We start from the raw sequence: 18,046 nt of genomic DNA on the forward strand, positions 1-18,046 counted from the left end.
CTAGAGTTTAATTGGCTGTTGGAAAATAATGCCAATTAAGTATGCATATTTACTTAGGCGCCTTATCGGCTATAAGCCACATACAGCGAGATTGAGTGGAATAACTTTTTTTTTTTCCTCTATCCACATTCACTGGATTTTCAGAAATGGGGCTTTTTTTTCCACTTTTTGCAAATTCGACAAAAACTTGTACAACAAAATTTCCACTTAGGTGGACTTCTTAACCTATCGATGGCTGCATGAATTGACTGTGTTTTGTTTTTTCTGGAAAGTGCAGTCTTTGCTGAGGTATAGAATAGTTTGATATTTATTTAATTCTTCCTTGGACATTTCAGTGATGTCATTTTCAAACTTCTTTGAGCTCTTGAACCAGTCTTAAAAACCAGAAGTTTTAATGCTTAAAAGATGAAGAATGTAAACAAACCAGCGAAATGACGGGAACAATTTATTAAAAAATGCTATAATAATTCTTGAAAAATAAAAAGATGCGTTCTTGCCATCAAATACTTTCTTTCCATATTTTTGGGGGTTTTGTTTTCGAGTAGAGTTTTTATTTCATCCTTGGTTGGTTCAGCGACATGCTCTGCCGTTTTGTTTTTCTCTACTCATGGTACAGTGGGGCAAAAAAGTATTTAGTCAGCCACCAATTGTGCAAGTTCTCCCACTTAAAAAGATGAGAGAGGCCTGTAATTTTCATCATAGGTACACTTCAACTATGAGAGACAGAATGGGGGGAAAGAATCCAGGAAATCACATTGTAGGATTTTTAATGAATTAATTGGTAAATTCCTCGGTAAAATAAGTATTTGGTCACCTACAAACAAGCAAGATTTCTGGCTCTCACAGACCTGTAACAACTTCTTTAAGAGGCTCCTCTGTCCTCCACTCGTTACCTGTATTAATGGCACCTGTTTGAACTCGTTATCAGTATAAAAGACACCTGTCCACAACCTCAAACAGTCACACTCCAAACTCCACTATGGCCAAGACCAAAGAGCTGTCAAAGGACACCAGAAACAAAATTGTAGACCTGCACCAGGCTGGGAAGACTGAATCTGCAATAGGTAAGCAGCTTGGTGTGAAGAAATCAACTGTGGGAGCAATTATTAGAAAATGGAAGACATACAAGACCACTGATAATCTCCCTCGATCTGGGGCTCCACACAAGATCTCACCCCGTGGGGTCAAAATGATCACAAGAACGGTGAGCAAAAATCCCAGAACCACACAGGGGGACCTAGTGAATGACCTGCAGAGAGCTGGGACCAAAGTAACAAAGGCTACCATCAGTAACACACTACGCCGCCAGGGACTCAAATCCTGCAGTGCCAGACGTGTCCCCCTGCTTAAGCCAGTACACGTCCAGGCCCGTCTGAAGTTTGCTAGAGAGCATTCGGATGATCCAGAAGAGGATTGGGAGAATGTCATATGGTCAGATGAAACCAAAATAGAACTTTTTGGTAAAAACTCAACTTGTCGTGTTTGGAGGAGAAAGAATGCTGAGTTGCATCCAAAGAACACCATACCTACTGTGAAGCATGGGGGTGGAAACATCATGCTTTGGGGCTGTTTTTCTGCAAAGGGACCAGGACGACTGATCCGTGTAAAGGAAAGAATGAATGGGGCCATGTATCGTGAGATTTTGAGTGAAAACCTCCTTCCATCAGCAAGGGCATTGAAGATGAAACGTGGCTGGGTCTTTCAGCATGACAATGATCCCAAACACACTGTCCGGGCAACGAAGGAGTGGCTTCATAAGAAGCATTTCAAGGTCCTGGAGTGGCCTAGCCAGTCTCCAGATCTCAACCCCATAGAAAATCTTTGGAGGGAGTTGAAAGTCCGTGTTGCCCAGCGACAGCCCCAAAACATCACTGCTCTAGAGGAGATCTGCATGGAGGAATGGGCCAAAATACCAGCAACAGTGTGTGAAAACCTTGTGAAGACTTACAGAAAATGTTTGACCTCTGTCATTGCCAACAAAGGGTATATAACAAAGTATTGAGATGAACTTGTGTTATTGACCAAATACTTATTTTCCACCATAATTTGCAAATAAATTCTTTAAAAATCAGAGAGTGATTTTCTGGATTTTTTCTTCTCATTTTGTCTCTCATAGTCGAGGTATACCTATGATGAAAATTACAGGCCTCTCATCTTTTTAAGTGGGAGAACTTGCACAATTGGTGACTGACTAAATACTTTTTTGCCCCACTGTATATAAGCTGATAGCCTATCAGAGCACATGATTGCTCATATCCAGTGAATGTGGATGGAATAATATAATATTGCCTGGGACGTGCACTCATCTACGTCCCCTTAACGCATGGAAGTGTATTCTAGTTTTATAAATAATAAGTATCTAAGTTGGATAGTGGTCCATGTCACCATCCTTACTGTTAGCCATGTGGTAACATTTCTGAGCCAACTTGATGACCTCACCTCAGCGTCAGGGCTGGTGACATTTTCCAGGATGAGCTTGGCCTGTTGGAAATGTTTGCTGGCCGCCATGTACAAGTCAGCCGAGCGTGGAGGAGGACTGTACTTCTTCAGATCGGACATTTCCTGCGCACCAAACATGTTTAGAGCACAATGATACCTTTTAAGCCGGTGGTTAAATTTCAGTCAGACGAGGAATTCACACCTTGAACTGGATGTAGTGCACTGGAGGAGGCGTGACCACGCTGTTGAAGGGTGCGAAACGATGCTCATAGCGCACTTGCTCGCTGTCCAGCTCGAACTGAGGCTTCCGGACCTTTCCATCCATGTCGAGGGCTATCATCGTCTAGGCAGAGCGTTTACAATCGTGTTGAGAAGCAATTACACTTAAAAGGGAACTGAAATCATTTTTAAACTTGTTTTATTTCTTAATGTGTTTATTCAATTACGTTTTCGGTTTTATTAACCTTTATATCATGACTCGTGTTGGCATATTATATTACACTTATTGGCCTTTTCGGTTTTTAGCCATGTTGAATGTACAACCCCGATTCCAAAAAAGTTGGGACAAAGTACAAATTGTAAATAAAAACGGAAATGCAATAATTTTACAAATCTCAAAAACTGATATTGTATTCACAATAGAACATAGACAACATATCAAATGTCGAAAGTGAGACATTTTGAAATTTCATGCCAAATATTGGCTCATTTGAAATTTCATGCCAGCAACACATCTCAAAAAAGTTGGGACAGGGGCAACAAGAGGCTGGAAAAGTTAAAGGTACAAAAAAGGAACAGCTGGAGGACCAAATTGCAGCTCATTAGGTCAATTGGCAATAGGTCATTAACATGACTGGGTATAAAAAGAGCATCTTGGAGTGGCAGCGGCTCTCAGAAGTAAAGATGGGAAGAGGATCACCAATCCCCCTAATTCTGCACCGACAAATAGTGGAGCAATATCAGAAAGGAGTTCGACAGTGTAAAATTGCAAAGAGTTTGAACATATCATCATCTACAGTGCATAATATCATCAAAAGATTCAGAGAATCTGGAAGAATCTCTGTGCGCAAGGGTCAAGGGCGGAAAACCACACTGGGTGCCCGTGATCTTCGGGCCCTTAGACGGCACTGCATCACATACAGGCATGCTTCTGTATTGGAAATCACAAAATGGGCTCAGGAATATTTCCAGAGAACATTATCTGTGAACACAATTCACCGTGCCATCCGCCGTTGCCAGCTAAAACTCTATAGTTCAAAGAAGAAGCCGTATCTAAACATGATCCAGAAGCGCAGACGTCTTCTCTGGGCCAAGGCTCATTTAAAATGGACTGTGGCAAAGTGGAAAACTGTTCTGTGGTCAGACAAATCAAAATTTGAAGTTCTTTATGGAAATCAGGGACGCTGTGTCATTCGGACTAAAGAGGAGAAGGACGACCCGAGTTGTTATCAGCGCTCAGTTCAGAAGCCTGCATCTCTGATGGTATGGGGTTGCATTAGTGCGTGTGGCATGGGCAGTTTACACATCTGGAAAGACACCATCAATGCTGAAAGGTATATCCAGGTTCTAGAGCAACATATGCTCCCATCCAGACGACGTCTCTTTCAGGGAAGACCTTGCATTTTCCAACATGACAATGCCAAACCACATACTGCATCAATTACAGCATCACGGCTGCATAGAAGAAGGGTCCGGGTACTGAACTGGCCAGCCTGCAGTCCAGATCTTTCACCCATAGAAAACATTTGGCGCATCATAAAACGGAAGATACGACAAAAAAGACCTAAGACAGTTGAGGAACTAGAATCCTACATTCGACAAGAATGGGTTAACATTCCTATCCCTAAACTTGAGCAACTTGTCTCCTCGGTCCCCAGACATTTACAGACTGTTGTAAAGAGAAAAGGGGATGTCTCACAGTGGTAAACATGGCCTTGTCCCAACTTTTTTGAGATGTGTTGTCATGAAATTAAAAAAAAAAAAAAATCACCTAATTTTTCTCTTTAAATGATGCATTTTCTCAGTTTAAACATTTGATACGTCATCTATGTTGTATTCTGAATAAAATATGGAACTTTGAAACTTCCACATCATTGCATTCCGTTTTTATTTACAATTTGTACTTTGTCCCAACTTTTTTGGAATCGGGGTTGTAGTTCGTATGGTCCACGGTGGGCGTCGCTTATCCGCACGATCTTCGCAAGACTTCAAACGTGAAGTGTCAGCGCCGCCATCTTAAACTATTTACACAGCGGCCAGATCGCCATATCGTTCCAATTTAGATTAATTTCGAGATTTGCCAGCTTTATCAGTGATTGAGTGTCAGTCTTGTGCACCTAAGCTCAATTAAGGAACTGTGTTTGCGCCTATTTAAGGACCGTGTTGATGCATTTGCATCGCAAAGTATTACAGTACGCATTACTGAGCCTTTCTACCCATTGTCTTGATTTCCTGTTTCATGATCCTTGCGCCTGTTTCTTGTTCTTGTCCTCACTTAGCCTTTGATGTACTGTTTGTGCCTCAACCGACCCTTTTGCCTGTATTCCCGTTTTTGATCTCGCCTGCCGTTTTGGATTGTTTGCCCGTGTATATATATTCTGCGCTTTATTAAACTGTATACTTCTGCATATACATCCGCCTCCCTCGCGTACATGACACGGCGATTATTCCATACGACTTCGAAGCAGCGTGGAGCAGAGAAGAGTTGGAAAGACGACAGGATAAGGACTAGCCCGTCACGCTGGTATTTACGTCATTACTGTCGCACAATTAAAACGTGCCAGATCAGGCGGCTGATGGGTTTTCAAAATAATAAATACGTGTGCATTTTTGTGATAAATACATAGTATACTGAGCGCATTTCCCACATAATCCTCACTAAGGTTTCGGACAGCACTACAAAATGGCATCCCTACTATATAGTGAGTAGGGAGCGATTTCGGACACAGGGAAAACTTCCAGCTTGATTACGTCAGCATTCGAAAGAGGGCGCGCGCGTCTTTTGACAACGTTAGCAGACGTCGGTCACTTTGATTTCCGCTGTACGTTTTACTTCCGTCCTACGATGTCTTGCACAGGTCTCAGCGAATCTCGTTTACGGCCATTGCTTTGACATATATGGACTGATATTACATAGCATATTTCAAACACTCATAACTTGCTATAGCAGCGACAAAATAGCTACCAAAAATGCATTCTACATTTTATAAAATGAGAGAATTTTGATGATTTAAAAAAAAAAAATTTGCCTTCAGTTCCCCTTTATAAAAACATGTCAGTTAGCCAAGATTGGCTGGAGTTTGGTTCTGGTGTGGATTTAACACATCTTACGTTTATTGATGATTAAAGTATTAATTATGTATCGTTCCACCCTACACAGTGGAATGTACCAGAAAGCTAGTCATGGATGATACTGTTTGTCCCTGCAAGGAAAGATTTTAAGATGAATTAACAAAATGGTTGTGTGATCTGATCAGTGACACGGGCTTCACGGCTCTAAAGTATCAAACTTCAGACACCAAATGCATTGAGTAAGAAGAATGTAAATATATATTAGTTGTGAACTATGTTGCTCTTTTGGATGCGTCTCAATCAGAAGTAAAGTCCCGGCATTTTAAAGTCAGCTGACCTCCAGAAGTGAAAAAGGAAGAAAAACAATTGTACTGAAAGACTGCATTTATGAAAGGTTAAACAATTATTTTCATAAAGTGTGTGTGTGTGTGTGTGTGTGTGTCTGTGTCACTTTCAAGCAACTCACCTTATACATGCCTGCACACATGTTCTGGTACGCTTGGCTCATGGTGATCTCCTTCCCCAGAGGACGAGCTAAGCAGAGATCGACACAAAAGTAACCACGGTTAAACATCATCCTTAGCATAAGGCCATTATTAAAAAATGTTCTGTTCCCGGTCCACCGGCCGGGTGAGTGCCATTTGTGCGGTTGAATTTTTTTTTAACGCCGGTTTTTCGGGTTCATAAATCTAAAACCGAACTTGACATTTCCGCATTCCCAGGGCTTTCCACTAAGGCTCATACTAGCCAGCCATGACAAATAAGTAGCCGGGGGGGGGGTAAACACAAAATAAACTCCTGTGCACTCAGTTCCCAGGATTAAGTGTATTTTCCACAGACCATTTATTTATTCACTTTACTCAAATACAAAGTAAAATGGCAGTAAATCTTCTTTCTTTTCTTGCGTATTGCATCATGAGGCGTTCCTGGCTTGTAAATCTCTTATTTTCAGTGCATGACACATTCACGCAGCTGAGCATGCTATGAATTAACAACCACAACGGTCTGCAGTGGGGCTACACAATTACACACTCAGCGAACATTTCTCCATTTGTGTAAGAAAATACACTCCAACCACTCAGTTTGGTTTCATTTACAACCAACTGTGTCTTTTGATGCCAGCACATAATTGAACAAGAGAAGATTGGTTTACCGGAGACAAAATAAGCGTCATCTCTGCTTCTGTTCCCTCCGACACACTACTGCCTCCGCCGAGTGCACGCGCACTCTGAACTGAATCAGCTCTGCGCATGCGCCGTGCGGCACAAAAAAACGGCAGCCACCATGAAGGAAGGAGATCCGGAGTTTTCAAACATTTGCTTAAGTGTGAAATCGCAAAATGGTATTCTAGCGAACAACAAAATAGTAAAGATTCAGAAAAACAAATCATTCAGTGATCATTTTAATAGTGTAATTTCATCCGAACTAGGCCTAACGCTCGATTTCGAGCTACAAAAAGTCCGTGTGTCGGACATTTTAAGTACCTTTGTAAAAGTTTTGCAAATGTTGCAGTCAGCATTTAAAATGCTAACTTAGTTTTTGTACAAGTTTCAGTTGATTAAACTGTCATTTTATTAAATGTGTCTGCTTTTGTAATAAAGTACTGAAAGAAAAGGCAAACAGCATTGCGATTTCTTATCTATCCATAAAAAAAAAAATCCCTCCCTCCCGAAAATTTTTTTGCTCACCCGGTGGACAGGAAACGGATTTTTTTTTTTTTAAGGATGGCCTAAGCACTGCAGGAAGGACACTCACAATGCCCGTCATTCAAAATTTCACTGCACATCTTATTATATACATTCACCAGCCACTTTAATAGGAACTTGTTCTTGATTCTAAGATTCCTATTCTCGTATTAAAAGGTGCAGTATGTAACGTTTCAACCTGTTCATAGACACGTAGTAGTAATTTTACTTCAAAGATACAGTGCTCAGCGTAATGAGTACACCCCCTTTGAAAAGTAACATTTTAAACAATATCTCAATGAACACAATTTCCAAAATGTTGACAAGTTTAATATAACATCTGTTTAACTTATAACGTGAAAGTAAGGTTAATAATATAACTTGGATTACACATTTTTCAGTTTTACTCAAATTAGGGTGGTGCAAAAATGAGTACACCCCACAACAAAAACTACTACATCTAGTACTTTGTATGGCTTCCATGATTTTTAATCACAGCACCAAGTCTTCTAGGCATGGAATGAACAAGTTGGTGGCATTATCAATCTTTTTCCATTCTTCAGCAATGACCTCTTTTAGTGACTGGATGCTGGATGGAGAGTGATGCTCAACTCATCTCTTCAGAATTCCCCATAGGTGTTCGATTGGGTTCAGATCAGGAGACATACTTGGCCACTGAATCACTTTCACCCTGTTCTTCTTCAGAAATCCAACAGTGGCCTTAGATGTGTGTTTAGGATCATTGTCATGTTGGAAAAGTGCACGACGACCAAGGGCACGGAGTGATGGTAGCATCTTCTCTTTCAGTATAGAGCAATACATCTGTGAATTCATGATGCCATCAATGAAATGCAGCTCCCCGACACCAGCAGCACTCATGCAGCCCCACATAAGGACACTGCCACCACCATGTTTCACTGTAGGCACCATGCATTTTCCTTTGTATTCCTCACCTTTGTGACGCCATACAGTTTTGAAGCCATCAGTTCCAAAAACATTTATCTTGGTCTCATCACTCCAGAGTATAGAGTCCCAGTAGTCTTCATCTTTGTCAGCATGGGCCCTGGCAAACTCTAGGTGGGCTTTTTTGTGCCTGGGCTTTAGGAGAGGCTTCTTTCGTGGACGGTGTCCATGCATGCCGTTCCTCTGCAGTGTACACCGTATTGTGTCACGGGAAATAGTCACCCCAGTTTGGCTTTCTGCTTCTTTAGATAACTGCAGTGAACTTGCATGCCGATTTTCTTCAACCCTTCTCATCAGAAGACGCTCCTGTCGAGGTGTTAACTTCCGTGGACGACCTGGATGTCTCTGTGAGATGGTTGCAGTTTCATCTTTCTTAAATTTTTGTACCACTTTTGCGACAGTATTCTGACTGATAAGTAAAGCTTTGCTGATGATCTTGTAGCCTTCACCTTTGTGGTGTAAAGAAATTATTTTCTTTCTCAGGTCTTGTGTCATTTCTCTTCCATGTGGTGCCATTGCTGACAGCATGAAATGGGGAGGGGTTTTCTTTAAGTAACACCCTTTTATAGTCAACTGTCTGCTGGACACCTGTGTAATGACTAATTGGACTCGCCTGTGATTTGTATTCTTTTTAAATTAGACATTTGTAGTCTACAATTTAGCTTTGCTCCAGAGACTTTCAGTGAGGTGTACTCATTTTTGCACCACCCTAATTTGAGTAAAACTGAAAAATGTGTAATCTAAGTGATATTATTAACCTTACTTTCATGTTATAAGTTAAACAGATGTTATATTAAACTTTGTCTTGTCAACATTTTGGAAATTGTTTGGAAAAGTGGTGTACTCATTTACGCTGAGCACTGTATCTTAGTAAAATCTTGATTCACAGGATTTGCATCAAATTGATTGGTTAGTTATTTCAGGGCTTCATTTTTGCATTTTGTTTCTCATCTCATTATCGCTAGCCGCTTTATCCTGTTCTACAGGGTCGCAGGCAAGCTGGAGCCTATCCCAGCTGACTACGGGCGAAAGGCGGGGTACACCCTGGACAAGTCGCCAGGTCATCACAGGGCTGACACATATGGCCCTTTTCCACTACCCTTTTTCAGCTCACTTCAGCTCGCTTCAGCCCGACACGGCTCGTGTTTCGACTACCAAAAACCAGCACGACTCAGCTCGCTTCAGCCTTGCTTAGCCCCTAAAACTCGCACCGTTTTGGAGTGGGGCTGAAGCGAGCCGAGTGAGGCTGGGGGCGTGAGCAGACACTCCCCTGTGCACTGATTGGTGAGGAGGAGTGTCCTCACATGCCCCGTGAGCGCGCTGGGATCTGTAAACACCGCAAACCCGGAAGGAGAAGAATTACGAATTACGAGAATTTCTGAAGCCTTATGCGCCTCGCCTCATCTATACGCTCTTGCCAGTATCTGTCCGCGTTGTCGGTGACAACAAGCCACAGAACCAAGACCAGCAACACTAACGACTCCATGTCCTCCATGTTTATTGTTTACTATTCGGGTCGTGAGACTACCGCTTAAAAGATCACTGATGTCACTGTTTGCGCTGCTTAACGACATCACGTGACGTCCACCCACTTTCGCTAACTCCACCCAATGTGTCCACCCACTTCCAGCCAGCACGGTTCAGCGCGGTTGTAGTCGAAATGCAACTCCAACAGCCCCACTCAGCTCGACTCAGCACGGCACGGCTCAGCCCAACTCAGCCGCGTTTGTAGTGGAAAAGCGGCATTAGACACAGACAACCATTCACACTCACACCTACGGTCAATTTAGAGTCACCAGTTAACCTAACCTGCATGTCTTTGGACTGTGGGGGAAACCGGAGCACCCGGAGGAAACCCACGCGGACACGGGGAGAACATGCAAACTCCGCACAGAAAGGCCCTCGCCGGCCACGGGGCTCGAACCCAGAACCTTCTTGCTGTGAGGCGACAGCGCTAACCACTACACCACCGTGCCGCCGCATTTTGTTTCTGGCCCAGGAAATAATTTAAAAAAAAAACAACACTTACCGGCCACTTTTAATAGGAACTTGTTCTTGATTCTAAGATTCCTGTTCTTGGCTGCAGGAGTGGAACCCAACGTGGTCGTCTCCTGTTGCATGCTGAGATGCTTTTCTGCTCACCACGGTTGTAAAGAGTGATTAAAAGTTGCTATATCCTTCCTGGCAGCTTGAACCAATCTAGCCATTTTCCTCTGACCTCTCTTATCAACAAAGTGTTTGTTTCCACCCACAGAACTCTCACTCACTCAGTGTTTTTTTTTTTTTTTCGCACCATTCTGTGTAAACTCTAGAAACTGTTGTTTATTTGTGAAAACCCCAGAAGATCAGCAGTTTCTGAAATGCTCAAACCAACACCCATGCGACAGTGACAGTCAGTCACACTTTCTTATGGTCCCAGTCATCTTTGAGCAAGGGTGGCTCTTCGGTGGCACCGCTGACATCTCTCTTCCGCGCGCCGTTGTAGCCTCGTCTCGGACAAAGTCTTTCCACACAGATCTGTCAGCTGTGGTGTTGTACTGTACCAGTTGTCACCAATGCCAAATATGGTTAAATCCTCTTTCACGCAGTCTTTCCACCACTTCTTGGGGCATCCACGAGATCTAATTCCATGGGCAAGCTCTCCAAAAAGAAGCTGCTTTAGGATTCCGTAATCAGGCATCCTGCAGACGTGCCCTAACCAACGGAGGCGGTTGCTGCATACCATAATCTCTGTGGTTGTTGTGTTGGTAATGTGATGCCACCATTGGATCTTCAAAATTTGCCTCTGTGACCTTTGATGGAACATTTCTAATAGATGGATGTGTAGAGCGAAGGTGCTCCATGTTTCGCTCCCATACAAAAGACAGGGCAATACCATGGCTTCGTACACTACCACTTCGGTTGTTTTCGTCAAGCCTCTCCGAAAGTCACACTTTGAGATCAGTTTTTTCCCATTCTGATGTTTCAAGTGAACATTAACTCAAGCTCTTGATTTGTATCTGCATGATTTTATGCACTGTGCTGCTGTCAAGGGATTGGCTGATTAGAGAACTGCATCAAACAGGAGGTGGATGGGTGTGCCTAATAAAGTGGCCGGTTCACACAGTTCAGTGTAATTATAATTATTCTCGTTATACACATACTGTACGCACTTAAACACAAGGGCGATACACACGGTATTTTCAGATTGTTCCTCTTAACCATCAATGCAGTGAAGGTGAAGCGAACCTTTCTTCTTCTTCTTGCTCTTCTTGCTGCTGCGTCCTTTCTGCTGCTGCTCCTCCAGGATGCGCTCCTCGGCCATCTGAGAGCTGTCGGCTCGGCTCAGGGTGGACATCAGCCACGCGTACAGGAACTCCGACAAGTACCTGCACACACGCGAGAGTGAGTGAGTATTGGATATGGCACAGATCTGATATTTAATATCTGTAGAAAATGCTATCTCAGATATCACCTACGTTACCATAATAATTTGAATATTATAATAGACTTATTAAAAATAAAAAGCTAAGGTCTTTTTTGTGGTGTGTGTAATGTCAATGGTTCTGTATTACGTCTTGTACCTGTGTAATGATTAATTGGACTCGCCTGTGATTTGTATTCTTTTTAAATTAGACATTTGTAGTCTACAATTTAGCTTTGCTCCAGAGACTTTCAGTGAGGTGTACTCATTTTTGCACCACCCTAATTTGAGTAAAACTGAAAAATGTGTAATCTAAGTGATATTATTAACCTTACTTTCCCGTTACAAGTTAAACAGATGTTATATTAAACTTTGTCTTGTCAACATTTTGGAAATTGTTTGGAAATTTTGGAAAAGTGGTGTACTCATTTACGCTGAGCACTGTATCTTAGTAAAATCTTGATTCACAGGATTTGCATCGAATTGATTGGTTAGTTATTTCAGGGCTTCATTTTTGCATTTTGTTTCTCATCTCATTATCGCTAGCCGCTTTATCCTGTTCTACAGGGTCGCAGGCAAGCTGGAGCCTATCCCAGCTGACTACGGGCGAAAGGCGGGGTACACCCTGGACAAGTCGCCAGGCCATCACAGGGCTGACACATAGACACAGACAACCATTCACACTCACATTCACACCTACGGTCAATTTAGAGTCACCAGTTAACCTAACCTGCATGTCTTTGGACTGTGGGGGAAACCGGAGCACCCGGAGGAAACCCACGCGGACACAGGGAGAACATGCAAACTCCGCACAGAAAGGCCTTCGCCGGCCACGGGGCTCGAACCCGGACCTTCTTGCTGTGAGGCGACAGCGCTAACCACTACACTACCGTGCCGCCCCTAAAGTATTTCAATTGAAATGAAAAAGTTGCATATTACTATACAGTGTAAATTCCGTACAGTCTTATTCTAATGTTACACAATATCTCTGATTATTAGTTAATTGGTAGACATTTGGTTAATTTTAATTTAACTGTAGTATGCACTATATATAAGTAATAGAGAATTGTATAAGTTGTTTTTTTTTTTTTTTAGACCAACCAATGCTTGTCATGCTCAGGTTTTCATATCATAGTATCACAAGTGCTCCGAGAGCACAATATCCCCTGCTGGCAACTCTGCCATAACTCTGGAAAAATGCGACTGAATTGAACAAAATTCCAATACACGTATTACTGACATATAACAAAGAATCTTGTCACGTTTCATGAAATTCCTCCAAAAATTGTGAGAGGAGTTGATTTCAGAAGGTGAGCACCCTTCCCAGGACAGGCGGATGGACGGACATCGCCACGACATAAAATCCCCCTTCGGGCCTTTTGGCCAGCGGGGGATAAAAATTGCGAGGGAAGTTGATTTCAGACAGCAAGCACACCTTTGATAAAATTGCCAAAATACAAGTTTGTTAATAATCAAGGGCATAACTCGCCCAAATTAAACGAAATTTCATTATGCATACAACTGTCATATAGCAAAGTCGTTTGGTGAAATTCCTCCACCAGTTGTGAGAGGAGTTGATTTCAGAAGAACGTACACCCTCATGAAATTGTCAAAGTTATTTAATCAAGGGTCAAAACTCTGGGAAAGTTTTCACAAACGAAATTAAATCGCAATATGCGTATTACCGTCGTATCACAAGGCCTTTTGCCAAGCTTCGAGAAATTCGTCCAAAAATTGTAAGAGGAGTTGATGTCAGAAGGCGAGCACACCTTCATGAAAATGTGAAAGTAAAAGGTTGTTAATCAAGGGCCACGAGTCTGGTAAAATGCGACCGGCTTGAACGAAATAACAATATGCATACTACCGACATATAGTAATGCCTTTTGCCAAGTTTGGTGAAAATTCCTCCAAAAATTGAGAGAGGAGATGATTTCAGAAGAAAAACGCACTCTCAAATTGTCAAAGTATAATTTTGTTAATCAAGGGCTGTAACTCTGATTAAATGTGACCGAACTTAACGAAATTGTTGCCGACATAGAACACAGAATCCTGCCAAGTTTCGTGAAATTCCTCCAAAACTGTGAGAGGAGTTGATTTCAGAAGGTGAGCGCCCTTCCCGGGACAGACATCGCCATGACATAATCCCCCTTCGGGCCTTTCAGCCCGTGGGGGATAACGAGGTCAAACAATCCACTACCATATTAACATGCCCTACCAGTAGATGTAGTAGTATTCGTGCATGCTGTAGAGCTCGAGCTCGAAGCCACTGAGCAGGTAGTGGATCATGATGCGCAGGTTGTGGTAGAGAACCCAGGTGCCCAGACATGCCAGGTGCTGCCTCTGAGGCTCGAGTTTCATCAGGAGCCCGTGCAGAGCTGCGTCCACCTTCTCAGCCTTCACAGGATACAAAACGCTCAAATGATGCTAACATAACGAATACAGCAGCTCTGCTTTTACCATACGTACACACACCTCGTCCTGCAGGGTGGCGAACTCCTCCAAGATGTGTCCCAGCTTGTCTCTCTGGCGCGCTCTGTTGTGACCGTGAATCTGGATCAGACTGCAGAACGGCTGTGAAGCACAATTTACCATATTAACCACTTCGTTTATCCATTCATCTTCAGTAAGGGCTTTATCCTGGTCTGGGATGCAGTAGGTCCCATCCTGGGCGCTCTGGTTACACTGTATAACCCCTAGGTGCAAATATTTGTCCTTTGTCCAGGGTGTATTCCCACCTCATGACCAATCTTGGGAGGTGGGAGGAAACCGGAGAACCCGGAGGAAACCAACATGGGCACAAGGAGAACATGTACACAGACTTGATTTGCACCACCATACCACCCTATATTACATCATCATGCCTTTATTACAGGTTACAGTAGGGCTGCACGATTATGGAAAAAATGATAATCACGATTATCTTGATCAAAATTGTAATCGCGATTATTAATCACTATTATTCTTGATGTTAGGGAAATCACTTAAATTTTATTTCACTATATTCAAACAAACAATATGAACAGCTTTCAGTGCAGAATGAAATTTAAAAGAGAAATTCTGATTTCCAAATGACAAATAAATGAAATTTATCCAAGAAATTACCAAAGGATGAAGGAAATGAAAACTCAATTGCAACAATTACATAGCATTATACTGAGGCCTACAAGTTTTTAGCTAGAAAGACCAGCCTATCAACATGCTCCGGCTTTAAACATGAGCGAAGGCAGGTCACAACATTGCCTCCAGTGCTAAATAGTCTGTTGTTCCGACATAGTTAGCTTTTCTCTCTCGCTATCACCCCTTGAAGAAGATACCGCTGCACTGAAGCTCTGCGCACTTGGCCAGTGTTGCCAGATACTGCTGACGTTTTCCAGCCCAAAATATGTTCAAAACCCGCCAAAATGCACTTAAAACCGCCCAATTAGGCAGGAAACCGCCCAATCTGGCAACACTGAACTTGGCTTGCTTGCTTATTTAGGCGGAGTAATGAAACCTTACATGCGTCGGTTCGCCCCCTAATGGTTTGGCGGAGTACTGGTCAAAAAGTGCTTGATGAGATATGCAGCAGAGCTCGCATTTTAAATGGAAATAAATCGCGATTTTCATTTAATTTAATCGTGGCAGCCAAAATCGTGATTTTCGATTAAACTCGATTAATTGTGCAGCCCTAGGTTACAGCACAAACTAGTGGAGTTCTAACTGTTTAAAACATGAATAAGCATACCCGAGAGCAGTGTGTAACGAAGGAGTCGATGTAGTCTTTGGCCTGGTGGTTATTGTACAGACTGCACCTGAGAGCATAAACATCAGTTCACACCACACAGCAACAGCATTCTGAGTAAGGGAACACTAATGCTGAGCTCTTTTTGTCAAATATTGCGTTTATAACCTTCACACTCACTTTGAAGACAGAACAGGGGGGCTGACAAAATAGCGAAGAGCGTCTTTGATCATGTCTTGCATCAGGTGAGTCCCGAACACTTTCTTATTGTCGATCAGAAATGTAGTCTACCAAATAAACAACTGAATTATTACAAACAGCTCATCTTTGTTCAATGTGGATCAAGGACCCTTTGTTTGAGGGTCACTTGAGTTGTACGAGCTTTAACACATACCTGTAATAAAGATCTGGACAGCACACAAGGGGACTGCTCGCTAAACTCACAGAAGAAGTCCTAGAAGAGAGAAAAAAAAAAAAAAAACACCAGACAAATCTTTAAAGCAGCTCTGAAACAATCGGTTAAAAGTTGCATGCGTTTGTGAATAGCTTCAGTACCAGGATGCTGTGCAGGTTGCTGGTGTTGATGACGTCACACACGGTTTTGATGCGCTCGATGAGTTTGGTGAAGTAGTTGACCATCTCCTCACGCTTGATGATCTTGGCGTAGCGGGGAAAAGTGGGTGGAAGCAGGCGCTGGTTTACCAACGGCTCAAAACCCATCATGATTGGGTGATCTAGGTGAGAGAGAGAGAGGGGAACATGCTACTCCTTGGGACTTAAATGCGTGTGCTGTGGATGCTGTTGCATGAGTAAGACTGTCCCATACCTCCTTTTGTGGTGTCGTTCTGTGATTGAATGCCGTACTGAATGGTGGAGTGTATTGCAGGTAGGAGATCTGCTGCCTGACTCATCAGCTTCTGCGCTTCACTCACTGCACTCGTCTGAAACAGGAACCTCAATCAATCCATCCATCCACCTGTCCGTCATTCAATCTGTCCGTCCGTCATTCAACCCATCCATACATCATTCAATCCGTCAGTCGGTCCTTCCTTCCATCCGTCTGTCATTCATTCAATCCGTCCATCAATCCATGTATCCCTCAATTATTCCAATCAATCCGCTTAGATTTTCTTAATTTAAAGCCTTATTTGGATAGTTTTATTTCGTATTGCCTGAAGGCTATATGATCATTACCAGAGTATTGCTTGGATCTTGCACCTGCCTGAATCTGGCATGTCGGTGATTTTTTTTTTTTTTTCCCCTACATCTGTATATTTCGTATACCTTTAGAAAAAACTTGAATATAGATAACATACCAATATATATGATCAAGATTTCAATATATCTTGTGGAAAAAAGGTTTCGTGTGGGTTTTGTTTTCAATATAAAAACACTTCAGGAAGCGCACTTTTTTTTAGCATCCAAACCAATAACCAAGTCCGAGTTTAAAACTCGGAGCAGTAAAATATACATGATGCTTAAAAGAACTTGTCAGAAGGAACAGTTCCAGGTGTTTTAGGGAGGTTACCAAGTTCTTAGCACAGGTGTAACCCACATACATGTTACAGACTTGTGACGTAATTATCATGCACTATGACAAGTGGTTATAATAAAGAGAAAAACAATCCGCTTGTATAAAAATGATTGCTATGTCGGAAGTACGGACTGTCTGGTGTGACCATCATGCACACGTTGTGACGACTGTTTTTTGTGATTTATACTGAATCATTTCATCCTGTGTGAGCTGCTCATTATTACTACAGATGACCTCTGGCAATATTAGTGGACGAACATGTCCGTAAATCTTATCCCGCCCAAATTATACTGAAAGAAAAAAAAAAAGGCACATTTCAGACCTCTTTCTTGGTGAAGGAGATGAGAGCTGTCAGTAGGAGGCGAGTGAATTTGATCCTGCTGAACAAGGCCAGGCACTGCTGATGCTGCACAGAGACACGGGTGTTCTATAGATAACAGTACCATGAGTACAACTGCTGGTAACTGGGTTATCAGATTATCAGCCTTACATCGAGCTCCACCTCAGGGTCCCGCTGCTCGCCCTGTCGACTCCGTGTGCTCTGAGAAAGCGAGAGGGAGAGGAAATGTGAGAAACCTGTTCACTCATCACTAATGCAAGAGGCTGTGTATTGTTTCTGTTCATCTGGGTTTTATCTCACCTTCACTTTCCTCTGCAGCTCATCCTCAACATCCTTCAGCATTCCTGCAGTGAACAAACACAGCAGCTGATTTGTCCTATTTACTGACAGTTCAGAACCGAAATGTCCTCCATTTGCAAGGTCAGGTTTACCGTAGCTGGGGTGAATGTGTCTTATTGGAAATGTGTCCTGTATTGGAAAGTGAAATATAATGTGTGGAAAATAAAGTGTCCTACATTTGGACATGGGGGTCATATGTGTAGGACTTAAATGTTTTAACTTCAGAGAGTAAATTGTCTTACTTTGGTGGAGGAACAGAGGGGTTAAATTTCTTGCATTTGAGGGGAGGGTGAGTGTCCCACACTTTTGGCCCTAATCTCTGATCGTCAGT

The 18,046-nt window shown here is 42.5% G+C and overlaps 1 protein-coding gene across 2 annotated transcripts in view; it reads right to left on the reverse strand.

Moving 5' to 3' along the window:
• naa35 (N-alpha-acetyltransferase 35, NatC auxiliary subunit) overlaps window positions 1–18,046 on the reverse strand; it is a 28,583-nt gene that overhangs the window by 592 nt on the left and 9,945 nt on the right. For both annotated transcript variants that reach the window (XM_060931394.1, XM_060931395.1), the window contains exons 8-21: window positions 17,677–17,720; window positions 17,527–17,577; window positions 17,359–17,442; window positions 16,329–16,443; window positions 16,058–16,236; window positions 15,897–15,956; window positions 15,683–15,789; window positions 15,506–15,572; window positions 14,254–14,352; window positions 13,997–14,175; window positions 11,607–11,746; window positions 6,197–6,264; window positions 2,642–2,782; window positions 2,440–2,562 (exon numbers count right to left, since the gene is read on the reverse strand). In XM_060931394.1, coding sequence (XP_060787377.1) covers window positions 2,440–2,562; window positions 2,642–2,782; window positions 6,197–6,264; window positions 11,607–11,746; window positions 13,997–14,175; window positions 14,254–14,352; window positions 15,506–15,572; window positions 15,683–15,789; window positions 15,897–15,956; window positions 16,058–16,236; window positions 16,329–16,443; window positions 17,359–17,442; window positions 17,527–17,577; window positions 17,677–17,720 — 1,457 coding nt within the window. The remainder of the gene's footprint in view (window positions 1–2,439; window positions 2,563–2,641; window positions 2,783–6,196; window positions 6,265–11,606; window positions 11,747–13,996; window positions 14,176–14,253; window positions 14,353–15,505; window positions 15,573–15,682; window positions 15,790–15,896; window positions 15,957–16,057; window positions 16,237–16,328; window positions 16,444–17,358; window positions 17,443–17,526; window positions 17,578–17,676; window positions 17,721–18,046) is intronic.

This window comes from Neoarius graeffei, chromosome 10 (genome assembly GCF_027579695.1).
Source record: "Neoarius graeffei isolate fNeoGra1 chromosome 10, fNeoGra1.pri, whole genome shotgun sequence".
Lineage (NCBI taxonomy): Eukaryota > Metazoa > Chordata > Actinopteri > Siluriformes > Ariidae > Neoarius > Neoarius graeffei.